We start from the raw sequence: 16,097 nt of genomic DNA on the forward strand, positions 1-16,097 counted from the left end.
GCCACTCTCGCGTCTGGGATATTTTGACCCTTGGCGACAATAACAAGGCTCCATTGGGTTTCCATCATCACATCATTTTCTCTGTCGGCGCCTCTCCCCAGGTGTCAGAAAGGTATCGGCGGCTTTTGCGGTCCTGAATTGTCAATCGCAGTCTGAATTGCCTCACGGTTTCTTCCTTGGGCCGTTAGAAAGATATCGTCTCGTCCTGCTCACCAGCAACAAGTCCCCCTTTTGATAGCGCTAACATCTTCTCTCTCTTGAGCGCGCTTCCCTCGACATCAGAAAGGTAGCGGCATTCTTGGCAGTCTGATTTCTGTGAATCGCGGTCTGATATTCATCAGTCGCGGTCTGATTCTCATCAAGCGGTCTGAGCTCGAGGCGTTTTCCTTCCCCGTGACAAGGTCTTCCCTTCACAGCACTCACACCCCCTTTTCTCTTGTGTGCGCACTTCTCTGTCTGGCCTCAGAATCAGAAGAAAGACAACCACCTTTTCTCAACAAGGGAACAATCAAATCTTCTAGAACACCTTCCACAAAACGTGTTCAACAATGAGCCGCATGGAGCTCCGACCGGCCGCGCTGCGGCGCAGGCCCGGCCGTTATCGGGAGGACGACGGCCCGACCAGGGCCGAGCGTCCAGCGTTCGTGCATCCCGATGTGCCCTTCAATGAACGCCTGGCCGAGTTCTGTGCGCACCCAACCCTGCCCCTGGACTACCCCGGCGTTGGGCCCGCCGAGGCAGAGAGACTTCGGCTCGCCGCGGTAGCAGCCGCCGGCGCGGAACAGGCAGACGTCACGGATGACGAGCACCACAGTTCCGAAGAGGGAAGCAAAAATGATGATGATGACTCCGACCACGAGGGCGCTGGTGCCGTCACGAACCACGGCGCCGAGAGTCAGGATCAGTCAGGCGAAGAGCGTGTTGTAGACGAAGGCCCGAGACCGGCGACTGGTGATGGCCCGGTGGCGGCCTCCCAATCTGTCGCCCCTGTCAATCCCGACGTTGGACAAGGAAGACGCGCACGCCCGGCCTATGTCGCGAACATCCCCCGGCAGCAGCCGAGCAAGACCAACAGGATCGGAGAGGCTCCCGCGTTCCCCCCCCCAGCTGCAACCCCCTCTCCGACGGTAAGCCACTAAGAGAGAACCCCCCTTTTTTGCTGGCCCCTGACAATGAGACGCTAACAAACGAGTCAGATCTCCACGAACCCCCCAGAACAGCTCAACTGGTCCGACCTCTCAGATGGCATAAAATATGCCATCGTCTTTGAGATGACACGCGAGATGCGCCTGAGCGAGGCCCTCCAGCAACTCAACCTGACCCATGACGAGGTCCAGTCCTTCCTTGTCCTGGTCCAGAAGGAGATCGAGAAAATAGAGACGTGCGACGCCAACCTCGAGGAGCTGCTGGATTTCGACGACCCTTCTGTCCGGGCCACCATCGCTGCGCTTGCGCCCGTCACCGACCCGCTCACGGCCGCCGAAGTCCGCCGCGGCCGGTCGTACCTCCGCCTCCTCGGCATCAACCACGTGGCCGCCAACCTTGGCCTCTGGGAGGGCACAGCGGGGACCTGGCACCGCATCGACATCGATGAGGGCTGCCTGGATCTCCTGGGCGTTGACAACCTCGGCGGCGTCGACCTCGTGAGCGGCAGCAGCAGCGACGTGATGTCGAACATGTCCGACGCCGAGCTGCTGGTCCGCCTGGACCCGCCGGCAAGGACGCTCAATCCTCAGCGGTTGAGGTCCGGCGCGCCGCCCTCCGAGCGTGGCCGCGCCTGCGACCTCCAGCGCGTGCCGAAGTCCGGGTCCTTGCACCCGGCGAATTATGTGCATAGCGCCAAGAGCGGTAGGTCTTACTCCATTCTGGACAAGTCGGATTGGCCGCAGTGGGAGGCGCTGCACGACGCGGGCATCATCCCGCAGACGGTTTTGACCGTGGCGACGATGCAGTCGCAGGTGCCCAACGAGGTCTGGTACCTCAGCGGGGAGGAAGCGGAGGCCATGGACGTCGACCGCCCGGAGGAGTTGCTCGGTTCGCTGCCGGCGCCCGACCAGGGCTTCATCGACGCGGTTGTCGGGCCGGAGCCTTCCCCCGGTAGTGCGCAGGGTAACGAGTCCCAGAACCCCTAGGACGGGACTGGCCCCTTCCTGCCTGCACACGACCAGCCGGCCCCGGGCAACAGTTGGATGTCCGACGCGTGGCGGTTCGCCGCCGACGTTGACGTCACCAATCTCTTCGGTGGCGTCGATATGTCGAGTTCTCGGTCCGCGACTCAAGAGCGGATCCCCGAGGGTGCGGCTATTGCCCCCGGAAGCACAGTTCGGATGTCCACCACGCCGCTCTCGCAGTGGTCCGGTCCTCAGCCCGTCCCCGCCTCGTACAGCGAGGCTCACGAAGCGGCGTCCAACGGAGAGACCGCGGCTCTCCAGCAGTTGATTGAAGATTTCCCGGTGGACCCTGCTCTGCTCTCACAGTCGTTTTCTGTGCAGACCCGAGACCCTGGCCTCGCTGCCGAAGTGTCGACCATTCTCGCCAGGAATAACCCGAGAGCGAGCTGCACCAGCAACAGCGCTGTGGTTCCGCCCGCACATCGACTGCGCTCCCATACTATTGAATATGAGGAGGACGACGACCGGTCGGACATAATGAACGCTGGCCGTGGGCCCCCTTTCCAGCCGAGCGACGCCGACGACGAGGAGTGGGAGCCTGGCACAAGAAGACGCTCGGCGATCGCCGGGCCTCCTTCCACCACTCCGACACGTAGGCGGGCTCGTGCCCCTGCTGCCACCACCCCGACACGTAGGCGGGTTCAGGCTCCTGCTGCTGCTCCTCGGAGACGGCGGAGTGCTGCCGTCGAACAGGCCGATGGCGAGGTTCCGAAGAGGCGCCGCCCGGGAAGACCGAGGAAGGCGAGCATCATCGCGCGTCAAGAGGCTCAGGCCGCCGCCATGGCTGCCGCACAGGCTGCCTCTACTGTTGTCGGTCAAAATACCTCCACCGAGCCTCCGGCGGTTGACACGACCGCCAACAGCATCCTTCCTTCTGGCCCGGCTCCCGCCACCGGCCCCGGTTCAACTGACGACACGCCTAAGCCGAAAAGAAAATACATCCGGCGAGCCCCCCGAAAGAAGGCCGGTGAGGGTGGTGATGAGCCCGCCCCTGGCGCCACCCTGACCAGTACCTCTGCCGCTGCCGATCAAACTGCCTCCATTGAGCTCCCGGCAGTGAATCCGGATACCAATCCCGTCCCTTCGTCAGGTTTGCCTCCCGCCCCAGTACCTGCTACAACCGGCGACGGGCCAAAGCCGGCGAAGAGAAAGTACATCCGGCTGGCCCCGAGAAAAAAGGCCGGTGAGGGCGGTGACAAGCCCGCCGCCTTGGAAGAAGCCACCCAGACTGCACCCGCCGCTGCAGCTCCGACCATCGCCCCCAATACTGCAGACGAGATCACTGTCGCGCTTCTTGCGGCAGTTGACGCTGCCTCCAACTCGGCCGCGAATCCCAACCCCACGTCTGCTGCTGGCTTACCTCCCGTGGCCCCCGGATCCGCCTTAGCAGTAGGCGGCGAGTCCCCGTCCAAGAGACCGTATCGCCGACGCAAACGGGACAATGACGATGACGACAAGGAATATCGTCCTCGCGTCCGCAGAAAGATCGAGCCAAAGCTCAAAAAGTACGAGGGGGAGGGCGACGAAGAAGAGGACGAGCGCCCCAAGCGAGAACCGCGCAAGACCGGCAAGGACGGCAACGAAACCAAGAAGCCCAGGAGACCGCGCCTTGGTCCCGACGGCAACCCGGCCCCGAGGCCCACCGGCCCGGGCAAAAGCTACTTCGCCCCGTCCGAGATGATGATGCGCTCGAGCCTGGGGGAGGAGATGACGCGCGCCGAGTTTGAGCAGCGCGTTCCGGTCAACGAGAGGACCTACAGGCCTGGCGGCAGAATCGCGGGCGGAACGTGGGTCATCAATGACACGGGCGTCACGTGGGTATTCCTGGGCGGCCCTCAGAAGCACCCCGAGAAGAAGCGCAGGCGGCAGCAGGGCGAGGGCAGTTCCGACGGGACCTCGCAGGCCAGCAGTTCCCAGACGGTGACTTCGTCTCAGGCGTCGACGGCGCCGACCGCGCCGAGTGAGGGCGGCACCACCTCCGTTGCGCAGGGCAGCATCGCGCAAGAGTCGACCTCCGACTTGCCGATCGACCCGGCGCTCACTGAATATTCAAATGACTTGGTCGCTCTCATCAACGCCGGAATCGAGCGGTACAACGCGGCCAACCCCCCTGCCTCTTCGGATGCTCTCACTGTTCCGTCGGCCCCCACGGCCCCCACGGGCGAAACTGGTCCGGCCCAGGCGTATACCCAGTCCATGTTCGCACCCGTCCAGCTTCCCAGCCAGGCGACTCAGCCCGCGCCCATTGCAGCGCCCAGCATCGTCCGCCCCAACGCGCCGAGGAGAATCGTGATCGCTTCGCACCCTAGATTCTCGAACAGCGGCAGCACCCAGCCGCGCCCAACAACCATGCGCCGCCCAGCCTCACGTTCTTCCCGTCCCGGCCCCAACCCGCGCATCGCGGCCCAGGTGGCCGAGCTGGACGCGCGGTGCCGCGTGATGAATGCGCAGACCAGAGACCGGTTTGACTCGGACGAGGCCTTCCTCGCTCACGCCGAGTCCATCATGGGGCTGCTCTATCCCCGCGGCAGGCCGACCGCTCCTGTCGTGCCGGCGCGTCCTCCCGGCGCGACTCTGAGGCTGGATATTAGGGGACCGCAGTACGATCAGGTCGATGTGATTACCCGGCGTGATCGTGAGAATCACTATGAATATGACGATGAGGAGGAGGAGGATTACTGATTCCTTCTTCTTTCCTTTTTTTCCTTTTCCTTTGCTTGGGTTGGGCTTGTTTTTCGGCGTTGGTGGCGATGGTGATCATCTCTTTTTCGATTTGTTCTTCTCTTTTTGGCTGGTTCGTGGTTGCTTCTGTCTTGATGAGGGTGACGACGACGATGATCTCTCCGATTTCTTTTCTTTTTCCTTTGACTGGTTTTCGGGTACTTCCTGATGGCGAAGCTCACGACGATGATGACATCCTCGAGTACGTACTCTGGGAGCTTTCGGATATGTTGGATGTACTGTGATGATGAGAAAGGAGGACCTATGAAGAGACCAGGCTATGACCCGACTTTGTGTTGCGGGTTTGGGAAGGGCCGGCCTGTCATAGGACTTGGACCCGAAGGAGCTTGGTTGCTGCCATTCAGGTCGGTCGCTTGATTAGAAAACGCGATCCACATGATTTGGGATGAGTGTTTCGGGACAATATCGGCTCCTGCTATGAGGAGGTTGGAGACCTGAGGCACAAAGGAGCTTGTTGGGGATTTGGGGCTCCTGCTGCTTGGTTGGGACGACCTCATGGCAGCTGCTGATCATACCATTGGAGAGTCTGGAGATTCAAGGATGGATGGAATGGCTAGGGGATGGTATTGGGATTGCCTCCTGTTCAGATTGGCTCTCACTGTGAGGAGAGGAGCTTGGAGCAGGGGCTTTCAGAGGTCTGCTGTGCTAGAGATGTTCCAGCAGCAGCACTAGGCGGGCAGGCCAGCGGCCGATCCGGGAATCCGGGACATGAGATTGAGACGGAAGTGTCAGATATATTGTACCATGCAAACGCACGAATGTATAAGTCACATTGTCACAGACGCCGTCGAGTGGGCTGCTCCCGATCAAGTTGTTGTGAGTGAATCTGTGAAAGGTGAAGCTTAGGCAAACTTAGGCGCCCTGACCCTGGTTGATGTCGGAAAGGGGTGTCCCTAATCCGCCCACTCTCATGGTGGGTCACAGCGGACGTCACGTAGCCTGCCCCCTGCCGAGCAACGTCAACTACGCCGGCGCCATCCGAGACCGCTAAACTTCCCAACCCAACATCATCCCACAGCATCTCAGCCCCCGACCGCCCGGTATCGCCTGCAAGACGACGACCAAGGACCGTGTGTGTCGCATCGCCGATTGGAATCGACACCTGATCCCTCCTGACAAACGCCCCGCAGGCCGACAACATGGCGCCGCGCATCGAGGCCCAGGAAATCGAGACATACTGGAACATCTTCTCAGCAAGGACAAATGGCGGCAAGTATCTCACAGGCGAGCAGGCGGCGCCGGTGCTCAAGAACAGCGGGCTGCGGGACGACCAGCTGGAGCGCGTGTGGGACCTGGCCGATGTCGACAACGATGGCAACCTCGACTTCGAGGAGTTCTGCGTCGCCATGCGCGTCATCTTCGACCTATTAAACGGGGAGTACGCCGACGTGCCGACCACGCTACCCGACTGGCTCGTGCCCGAGTCCAAGGCGCACCTCGTGCAGGCAAGCCGGGCGATCACGGGCAAGGCCCCGCAGTTCGAGCAGGTCGAGGACGACGACGACTCGCCGGGCCTGAAAGACGGCTTCGACTGGTACATGAGCCCGGACGACAAGTCCAAGTACGAGCAGATCTACCAGGAGAACCGCGACATGCGGGGCGAAGTAGCATGTAAGCCGAACTACTACTAGTACTACCATCCCCCGCCGCAACACCAACCCTGCTGACGCGCGTTGTTTTTTCTCTAGTCTCCTCTCTCCAGGACCTCTACGAGTCACTCGACGTGCCCGACACCGACATCCGCTCGGCATGGAACCTGATCAACCCGTCCGCGGCCTCGTCCATCAACAAAGACGCCTGCCTCGCCTTCCTGCACATCCTCAACTACCGCCACGAAGGGTACCGCATCCCGCGGACGGTGCCGGCCTCGCTGCGCGCGAGCTTCGAGCGCAACCAGATCGACTACCAGGTTGACAGTGCGCGCAACAACGCCGCCCAGTCGCGGTGGGCGACCAAGGCCGACGACGAGACCAGCACGGGGCGGAAGGCCAAGTTCGGCGACCAGTACCTGACGCGGCTCGGGCGCAGCGGCTTCAAGACGGCCGGGACCGACTTCAGCAGCGCCAAGACGGACGCCGAGTGGGAGGAGGTGCGGCTCAAGAAGCAGCTGGCCGAGCTGGACGAGAAGATCGCCAAGGTCGAGGCGGCCGTGGAGAGGCGCAAGGGCGGCAAGCGGGACTCCAAGCCGGCGCTGGTCAAGCGCGAGCTGGAGCAGCTGCTGGATTACAAGAGGAAGCAGCTGCGGGATCTGGAGGAGGGGAATGGGGCGACGAAGACGGGCGGCAGCCTCAAGAGCGTCAGCGACGATCTGCAGACGGTGAGGGAGCAGGTGGAAGGGCTGGAGAGCCATCTGCGGTCGAGGCAGGAGGTGTTGGAGCAGCTGCGGCGAGAGATCGAGGACGAGAAGGCGGGGAGATAGAAGTGGGCTATGCTTCATTACTAATGAGACGACTTTAACTGCTTCGGTGTGGTACATCAACGGTAATCTACGGGAAGCTCTTCCGCCATTAATAAGCTACCTGGTACACCTGCCCCGACCGCCAACAACCCAACTAAAACCCTGCCGTTCTAGCCCGTGCTTTGGTTATACCCCTCCAACTCCCCGTCTACGCAACACTCCCATCGACATACCCCTGCGCCCTCGGCACTCCGAGGTTGCGCCCCTTGGCCAGCCAAACCATGATGCTGAGCAGCTTGATCGAGCCAATCCGGCCGGCACCCCTGTCGCGCCCAACCGAGCAGGCATAGATATCCATCGGCAGGCCCTTCGCAACAAGCGGCTCTCTGCCCGCCAGCGCCGCATCCACATTCTTGGCCACGCTGGCCGCCTGCTTCTGCGTGATCATGAACCCGGCGCGCGGCTTGCTGACCACGTCGCCGCACGCCCACACGCCCGGCGCGTCCTTGACCTGCAGGTACTCGTCCACGACGACGGTACGGTAGTTCGGGTCCGCGGTGCTGAGGTAGCGGGCGGGGACGTAGTCGGTGTTGGGGACGAGCCCCACGGTCGGGAGGTACAGGTCGGTCGTGATGGTCTCGCCGTCGGCGAGCATGACGGCCGTCTTGCCGTCGGGCGTCGTCGTGATATCGGCCACGCGGGCGCCGTACTTAATGACCACGTTGAGCTTCTTGAGTTCGCTGGTCGCCGCGGCCGCGACGCTGTCGCCGCCCAGGATCTTCTCGCCCGAGCACAGCAGTATGATCTTCTTGCTCTTGCCGTACTCGTAGCCCAGCTCGCCGGCGACCTCGACGCCCGTGCTGCCCGCGCCGCCGACCACGATGTGCTGCGCATCCTTGACGCGGGCGGCGGTCTCGTGCAGGCTCTTGACGGTCTCGTCGTAGCTGCCCAAGTCCTTCCAGGGGGTGTGCGGCGCGGCCGAGCGGGCGCCCGTGGCGAGGACCAGTTGGTCATAGGAGACGCTGCGGGTCGTCTTGTCGGCGAGCGTGACCTGGACTGTTTTGCCTTCAAAGTCGGCCGCCGTAGCCGTGCCAATGACGAGGTCCCAGGACTCCTTCGCATAGCGGGACAGCGCGCTCTCAAGAGGTTTGAAGATGGCTTCGTCCTTGATCTGGCCCGGGATGATGGCCCGGACGGAGGCCATGTTCCAGTAGAAGTGCGTGCTCTGGGCCGGTCTTAGTAAATGGACCACATGGTCGCGTTGCAGACTGCCAATGCTTGCGTACCTTGGACACGAGAATGACCTTCAGGTCCTTGTCGGCTTTCTTGAGAAGCGCGTGGGCGACATGGAGGCCGCCATAGGCGCCCCCGAGAATCACGACCGTCTTGGTCATTTTGCTTGGGGTATTTGCTGTGAGAGGAACGATGAACTCAAGCTTGGTGCAGAGACAATTCTTTGTTTGCACGAGGTGGGATTTCTCACGAAGCGGACTTGCACGGACTTCAATGCAGGAATGATACACAAATGCCTTTGGGCAAGCATTGGGATGGTCCCTTCACCTTTAAAGGCAAACTCGGTCGGCCCTCTTTTGGGCCCTCCTGCCGCAGCACATTCGGGAACATCCGCCAGACATGCTGGGCAGCCGCAAACCAAAAGACCGTCAGAGGCTGACGTGCCACTTTCCTTGTGGTCGGGATGCGCCCTCCTTGGGCTTGACACCAGGCTGTTGTGTTACCGCATCCCTGGTGTCGATCTATGTGCGGTAGGTTCGACATCGATTCGTCATCCGCCTTCCCTTACCACCCCGACAACAGTTGCAACTCGAACTGAGATAACATATTCGCCCAGTTGACTTCCCGTCAACGCATGTTTAGGACCACGAAATTGCGAAGCCAGGTAGGTGCTCTGGTCTGTATGCGTTTCCATCCGGGCTTCATCAAAACACACGACGTGGGGAGCCAAAGTGAAACCATCCGATGTCGATCGCGGCACACGGAACAAGCGGTTGCCGACAAGCCTATAGGCATGCGCCGCTAACTCTATTCGGGACCCGGCTCCTACCCCCTGGTAGCTTCATTGGTCCGAGAGCCCGATCGAGATGGCTCGGGACCGACGCCAACGTCTTCTTGATTTGCTAGGTCTGTTGATAGGAAAGGCACCGAGCTAGGCCAGCAACGAAGTGTGCTTATTAAAAGGTGTCTCTGGCCGCCATTCGGCCGGCTAACGCTCTTATCCTGTCCGCGTACCTTATGCTCTCGGTTGGGTGATGCACTCTCCCGCCATTAGGTGGTCCCATCCGCGAGTACTACACACCTACGAACTTGAAGCTTCCAGCAGCACCGTCCAACCCTCTCTCCTGCAATCATGGGCTTGTTGGCTCCAAAGAGCAACGTCCATCACATGTGCACAGCAAACTTGAACTGAATGGAACCTGGAAGCTTGGCAGAGAGGTGGAGCACCAAGGTTCCATGACGCCCCAGATCCGGTCACATGGAGGCTCGCCTCGCCCCTCCTGTGCCAGGGCAGGGCAGCTGAGCCCCGCGCCCAGGGCAGCTTGACCCCGCCAAACTCCCAACAAACGCTGGCCGTCCCCTCAACAACATCTTGCAAACAAACCTTTTCTCGGAAATAGACGAGCAACAAGCACACTAGTAGCTATCACGACCTCTACAAACAATCACAAACCCCGCAAAAATGGTTGCCCAGAGCGAAGCTTTCCAGAAGGCCGTCGTTGACAGCAAGAAGTTGACGTCGAAGCCGAGCAACGAGGACCTGCTCGAGATCTATGGTCCGTTGGGTTCCGGCTGCCCCTGAAAGGACACTTTTTTTTCTGACAAAGAGCGTCCAGCCCTGTACAAGATTGCCACCGGCGAGGATTTCGAGAAGGCCACTGCGCCCGGCATGTTCGACCTCAAGGCACGTGGCCCCTGTCCCCTCTCCGTGACTGCTGGACGGGAGAGAGAACAGCAGTGGAACTGACACACTCCGTAGGGCAAGGCCAAGTACAACGCCTGGAAGGCGGCTGTCGAGGACGGCATCACGCCCGAGCAAGCGCAGGAGAAGTACGTCGCCAAGATCGAGGAGATGAAGGGCAAGTATGGGTATGACGAGAACAAGCAGCCCGAGGCTGTTGGAGGGCAATAGATGACAGGATAGACGGGAGAAGTAGGAAGAAGTCTTTTTAGTTCGGCCGTCGTTCCACAGCCACGCCCTGCAGCAAGATGTTTAAATTCATAGCAAGCGAGCCACCGCGTTGTTCCTGAGTCCTCTGCCCATGGTGCCCCTGCATGACCGTGCAATTAGCTTGGCAGCAAGCGAGGACACTGCAAGCTACTCATGCCGCCAGACCCGTCCCATCCAGTCCGGCTCCAGATGACTCGCTGTTGCGACCCACGGCACCTCGCCCTTCCCGTATGGCTGCAGGGGGAGGTTATATGGCATCCGCAATGCCACCGTCGACTTCTCCTCCTCCCCTCCCGCCGGCCAGTTTGTCATGAACGTCGCCTTCATCGTGGCGTCTTCCGCATACAATGCGGGCCAGATGAGGACCCCGATTTCGTACGATGAGATGCGCATCTCGCCCATGCTGCCGACCGCCTCGCCCCAGGCTTGCTTGGATAGGTTGGCCGAGGTCATCAGCGCCCAGTCGATGGACTGGTCTGACTTGTTGCCATAGCGAATATATGTCTTGATATGGGGTGCTGCGCGCTTCCTACCCGCTTCTTTTATGACTGCGTCATCTTGCAGCGCTGGAGCGTTGTTAGTACCATGATCCGGGACGTGGAGGACAACGGGACAACAAACCTGCGCCGGCCACGGAATCATTGCCCCAGTGGCAGAATATGGGCTTGAGGTACTGTAGCTGTTTTACCTGTTGTGGTGACTGGATCTTGGTGTGTATGGAGCCGCCCGAAGCGTAGCCATCCAGGGACTTCCGGATCTCGTCCGGTGTTGGAAATATGACTCTGAAGTCTGGTGGTGATTGTAGGCCAGCCCCCTGTCCTCTACTGAGTGCTCGGAAGAAAGTATTTTTGAGCCAGGCGTCTGTTGGTCCTAGTGTTGCTATGGACGATATCTGGATGGCGATCTCCGACGCTTGGGAGATGGGTACTGCTTGGAGGGCCTGCTCCATGGCCGCCCATCCCCATCTTGTAGGCGAAGCATCACTGAATTTATGTCTACCAGGCACGCTGGCGATCAAAGCCCCCCTGATTGCAGAGAAGTCGTATCGATCCAGCTGTTCGATGAGGGGCTTACAGGTAGTTCTCCTGGTATCGTAGGAGCGCAGGTAGTTCAGGAAATCCATCTTGAACTTGGACCCGCTACCTATCCTACCTTCCGCCTGAACAACGCCTTGCCGCTGGGCGCTGAGGAGAGGTAGTCTCGGCGAGAGCCAGACAGCCTGCGTCATATTGGTCCAGTCGCGGACAATCATGTTGGCCGTGTGGATGACAATCTGAGCCGTCTCATCATGGCGGAGCAGGACCATCATCTTGGAGTGGTGGGTGCCAAACATCTCGGGGAGATAGGCATTGTGGAGGCTGACATTTGGGTAGCGGGATGCCACTTCCTGGTGGACGTTAGGCGTCTCAGAAAGAAGGGAATGAAAAAGACTCTGTTCGCTTGAACTGAGAGAACAACGGGCCTACCTGGAGCTCCAGCCTGCTCGGATCCTCCCTCTTCCAGAACCCGTGCACCACATGCACCTTGACGAGGTGGCGAACATCTTGGTCAAATGCGCCCATGAGGAAGTCAATATCATGGAGGTAGTTGAACTCCCAGCACTCGGATATCAGAGGGTCGCCCAGGATGTCCCGGAGAGTGACTGTGTCTTTGTTCGTCTCCGGCGGCAGATCCCGGATCTTGGTCAGGTGAAATGGAGACTGGAAGACCCGGGTATGCTGGACGCGGGCCTCGGCAGGCTTCTCAAGCTTTGGCTGCTCATTCTCTGTTTGCGCAAGGGCTCGACGCTTCTTCAGTGGTGGGCTGATCGGGTGTGTGAGTGACGCCGACGTTGGCCTCCGGCCCGGCTCATCGTCGCTGTCAGCAACTGGTCTTTTGCTTGGTCGGTCCATCTTCAAGCTTCTTGGAATGAACTATGACTGGAGACGAAAGTGATGTCCTCAGTTAATCTCATCGACCTTCACTGGCTCCCCTTGAATTGACGGTGTTCCGCTTTGACTGCCTGGCAGCTGCCTGGCATGGTACGTACTGTAGGTGCGGAAGCTACTCCGTAGGGTCGGGTGGGTTAAAGTTGGGACCAGGATCGGGTTGCATTGCTTGGCTCTGTGGGGAAGCCCGGCCCCTGATATTCTGGGCTGCCGTGGCTGCTGCCTAGAACTTCAGGCGCCAATGGCCGACCGGCCCAGACTGCAGCAACGTGGTGTCGGAAATCTTGGGTGGTCAGGAGCCTGAGTGCCTCCTGGATGCATTTTGAGATCAGCCGCACTCACGACAAATCATTGACCACACTTTATGACGCCCTAGACGACACCTGGCACGCGACTCTCAGGGTGCGACAGCCGTTGTATTCACCATTGGATATCCGTATCACGCGAGCAAGAACTGTCTCCGGCGACCGGGTCCCACACGGCGCTCCAATGCCCGGCTAGACACTGTCGACAAAAGCCTAGCAAACGACGAATTCGCGGTCGACTTGGCCGCGAGCACATCCGTGCCCCGCACGCACACTCCTGGTGTCAAGGCGCTTCGTATCCCGACCGTGCGGCGCAGCAGCATTGCCAGTTGCACGCGATGCGATTGTTGAATCTCTCGCTGCTATTTGGCGCGGCCGCGCTGGCCGTCGCCGACTCCTCAGATCTGGACGCGGACGAGGATGCGCCGCGGGAGGCCACGTATTTCAATGGGAAAAAGGTTCCCCCAATGCTCGAATTGACACCAGACAACTGGGAGCAGGAGTCCAGGGCGTCTAAGTACTTGCTGGTCAAGCATTACAGGTAGCTCGCTTGTCCTACGCTACATGACACTCGTGTGCTGATGTCTCCAGCCCGTACTGCCCGCACTGCATCGATTACGCTCCGACGTTCCAGACGTTGTACGAGTTCTACTACACTTCCTCACCAGCCGGGAACGCGCCCAAAGATGCCGATTTCACAAAGTTTTATGATTTCCGATTTGGAGACATCAACTGCGTCGCATATAATGACCTCTGCGCCAGCCATAAAGTGGCTTCATGGCCGACAACTACCCTATACGAGGATGGCGAGCCAGTCGTGACCCTCAAGGGCGTCAAGAGCATGGCCGTCCTTAGCCGCGCGGTGGAAGAGGCGCTGGCCAAGGCGAAGCCAGGCACGCGCCCGGCGACAATCGAGCTGCCGGAGCCGGGCGACAAGTCATCCCCCGAGCCAAAGAGTGAGCCCGCCGATGAAGCGGCTTCTGAAGCGAAGGCCTCTCCAGAGGATACAAGCAAGTCGTCAGCAGAATCGCAGAGCGGAGGGAAGGCCGAGGCGGCTGGGAAGACATCCGACTCGCCTGTCAAGGCCGGAGAACCAGCCAAATCGCAGTGGGTGCCGCCCCCGTTCCAGCCGCCCGCTCAGAAGAAGATCGAGCCGAGGACGATGCCAAATCCGAACGGCGTCTCTGTACCCCTGACAGCCGAGACTTTCCGGACCCTCGTGACTAAGACGCAGGAGCCCTGGTTCATCAAGTTCTACGCCCCATGGTGCCACCACTGCCTGAAGATGGCTCCGAACTGGGAGCAGCTAGCGAAGGAGATGAAGGGTCGGCTCAACATAGGCGAAGTTAACTGCGACGCCGAGCCCCAACTCTGCAAGAGCGCCAATCTTCACGGTTACCCGACCATCCTGTTCTTCCGGGGTGGCGAGCGCGTCGAGTACCAGGGGCTCCGCGGCTTGGGTGACTTCGTCCACTATGCCGAGAAGGCGATTGAGCTCGCGAATGGCATCCCCGATGTCGACGCCGAGTCGTTCAAGGCTCTCGAGGAGAAAGAGGACGTCATCTTCCTCTACTTCTACGACCATGCCACGACCAGCGAGGACTTCATGGCCCTTGAGCGCCTGCCCCTCAACCTGATTGGGCGCGCAAAGCTGGTCCGGACGAGGGACCCCAAGCTGTACGACCGGTTCAAGATCACCACGTGGCCGCGTTTGCTCGTGTCGCGCGAAGGACGTCCTACGTACTACCCGCCGCTGTCTCCCAGGGAGATGCGCGACACGAACCTGTTGCTGAACTGGATGAAGTCGGTCTGGCTGCCGCTTGTGCCGGAACTGAGCGCCACCAACGCGCGCGAGATTATGGACGGCAAGATTGTGGTCCTCGGTGTCCTGAACCGAGGAAACGAGGATTCGTTCAATAGCGCCATCCGCGAGATGAAGAGCGCGGCGAACGAGTGGATGGATAAGCAGATCCAGCTCTTCCAGCTCGAGCGGCAGGAACTGCGCGACGCCAAGCAGCTGCGCATCGAGGAGGCCCAGGACCGCGGCGACGAGCGGGCGCTGCGCAATGCCAAGAATATCAGGATCAACATGGACCGGTCCTCCCGCAAAGAGGTCACTTTTGCGTGGGTCGACGGCGCCTTCTGGCAGCGTTGGATCCGCACCACGTACGGTATTGACGCGAAGGACGGTGAGAGGGTGATTATCAATGACGAGGATGTAAGTCGGGGCGCGTACACGTACTCTTTCGGGCACATCCAGCTAACCCGCCTTTCCAGAACCGGCGCTACTGGGACCAGACCAGCACTGGCAACCCCATCGTCCCCTCCCGGACATCCATTCTCGAGACGCTGACCAAAGTCACGGTCAACCCGCCCAAGATCAAGCCGAAGCTCACCATCGGCTTCATCGAGAAGATCTTCTTCGACATCAAGACCAACTTCAGGGAGCACCCGTACCTCAGCTTCGGCTGCGTGTTCGGCATCGCCTTTGGCTGCCTGTCCTGGTTCCGGGGCAGCTTCGGCAACCTTCTTATTCCCGTCCTCTCCTGGCTCAAGGCCAAGTCGGACAAGTTGAACCTGGGCAAACTCAGGCGGGCAAGGGGCCACTTCAAGCTTGAGGATGGCGCGAAGGAGCACAAGGCCCCGCTAATGGGAGGAGGGGCCGCCAACGGCAGCAAGGTGGATTAATGCCGTTCAGGATGAGCAAGTGTGGTTGGATGAGACGGGTTCAGGGGCTGGCTTCTGAGGATATCCATTTACGTATAGAGCTATGTTGTGTATAGCCCTTTGGTTGTGGGATTGGGTCTTGTTTTGGTTTTGGGGTGGCGATCGTGAGGAAGGAGGAACCAAGGCCTCTCTGGGTGGTTGCATACTCGTAATTCTCTCTTCCTGGTCTAGGGACACGTTTTCTTATTTGATCTGAGTTCATGACCTCGCTCCGGGCGGCATGGCATTTGTAGAAATGGAGTTTTGGACTAGGGAATTTTGTGACGAGATTAGTCTCCTCTCATCGCGTCAAGCCACACCTGTGCTGCCATGTATTGTACAACCATGGAATGGTTCGGCCACCGTGGTTGGGGTTGTGTGAGGCCCGACACCGTACCAAGCGGCTGGTCTTGCTTTCTCATCTTACCCTCACCGCCGACTCAGTCAGTCGGGTTTCATTGGCCGATGCCATGAGACAAAGTCTCAGATTCACCGATGCACAGCGGTCGCGGATAGGGCATAGCCGAAGAGGAGGTATAGTATGTTCCGTCGGGTCTCGCCGAGCCCGGGAAATTCAGGCGGAGGGACTTCTCGGGGGTGGCTAGGACCCGCGAATCTTCCCCCAAACTGTTAGAGTGGCTGCCGCATGGCGGCCACCGGGAC

At 60.0% G+C, this 16,097-nt stretch overlaps 7 protein-coding genes across 7 annotated transcripts; 5 read left to right on the forward strand and 2 right to left on the reverse strand.

The window, feature by feature from the left end:
- Positions 1-548: 548 nt before the first annotated feature.
- On the forward strand, positions 549-2,132 carry B0T15DRAFT_493008 (uncharacterized protein; the record flags this gene model as incomplete). The annotated part of the gene is made up of 2 exons (XM_062866906.1): positions 549-1,127; positions 1,197-2,132. 2 exons carry the CDS (start codon positions 549-551, stop codon positions 2,130-2,132), a joined length of 1,515 nt encoding a protein of 504 aa, XP_062723314.1.
- A 57-nt stretch (positions 2,133-2,189) lies between these two features.
- Positions 2,190-4,853, forward strand: B0T15DRAFT_493009 (uncharacterized protein; the record flags this gene model as incomplete). The annotated part of the gene is made up of 1 exon (XM_062866907.1): positions 2,190-4,853. The coding sequence occupies one exon, from the start codon at positions 2,190-2,192 to the stop codon at positions 4,851-4,853; it is 2,664 nt and encodes an 887-aa protein (XP_062723315.1).
- Positions 4,854-5,782: 929 nt separating this feature from the next.
- On the forward strand, positions 5,783-7,333 carry B0T15DRAFT_530495 (actin cytoskeleton-regulatory complex protein END3-domain-containing protein; the record flags this gene model as incomplete). The annotated part of the gene is made up of 2 exons (XM_062869174.1): positions 5,783-6,524; positions 6,602-7,333. The coding sequence occupies exons 1-2, from the start codon at positions 6,053-6,055 to the stop codon at positions 7,330-7,332; spliced, it is 1,203 nt and encodes a 400-aa protein (XP_062723316.1). The 5' UTR covers positions 5,783-6,052.
- B0T15DRAFT_433143 (uncharacterized protein) lies at positions 7,334-8,705 on the reverse strand (the record flags this gene model as incomplete). The annotated part of the gene is made up of 2 exons (XM_062865764.1): positions 7,334-8,536; positions 8,598-8,705. 2 exons carry the CDS (start codon positions 8,703-8,705, stop codon positions 7,520-7,522), a joined length of 1,125 nt encoding a protein of 374 aa, XP_062723317.1. The 3' UTR covers positions 7,334-7,519.
- A 1,301-nt stretch (positions 8,706-10,006) lies between these two features.
- On the forward strand, positions 10,007-10,456 carry B0T15DRAFT_493012 (acyl-CoA-binding protein; the record flags this gene model as incomplete). Its single annotated transcript, XM_062866908.1, has 3 exons — positions 10,007-10,100; positions 10,161-10,252; positions 10,304-10,456. 3 exons carry the CDS (start codon positions 10,007-10,009, stop codon positions 10,454-10,456), a joined length of 339 nt encoding a protein of 112 aa, XP_062723318.1.
- A 40-nt stretch (positions 10,457-10,496) lies between these two features.
- Positions 10,497-12,573, reverse strand: B0T15DRAFT_181762 (tyrosyl-DNA phosphodiesterase I). Its single transcript, XM_062862319.1, has 3 exons — positions 11,962-12,573; positions 11,117-11,882; positions 10,497-11,061 (listed from the first exon to the last, which is right to left on the reverse strand). Exons 1-3 carry the CDS (start codon positions 12,385-12,387, stop codon positions 10,643-10,645), a joined length of 1,611 nt encoding a protein of 536 aa, XP_062723319.1. The 5' UTR covers positions 12,388-12,573; the 3' UTR covers positions 10,497-10,642.
- Positions 12,574-12,672: 99 nt separating this feature from the next.
- B0T15DRAFT_181803 (thioredoxin-like protein) lies at positions 12,673-15,436 on the forward strand. The gene is made up of 3 exons (XM_062862320.1): positions 12,673-13,269; positions 13,320-14,946; positions 15,006-15,436. Exons 1-3 carry the CDS (start codon positions 13,067-13,069, stop codon positions 15,414-15,416), a joined length of 2,241 nt encoding a protein of 746 aa, XP_062723320.1. The 5' UTR covers positions 12,673-13,066; the 3' UTR covers positions 15,417-15,436.
- The last annotated feature ends 661 nt before the right edge of the window (positions 15,437-16,097 follow it).

This window comes from Chaetomium strumarium (assembly GCF_033439665.1).
Source record: "Chaetomium strumarium strain CBS 333.67 chromosome Unknown B0T15scaffold_3, whole genome shotgun sequence".
NCBI classification, from domain to species: domain Eukaryota; kingdom Fungi; phylum Ascomycota; class Sordariomycetes; order Sordariales; family Chaetomiaceae; genus Chaetomium; species Chaetomium strumarium.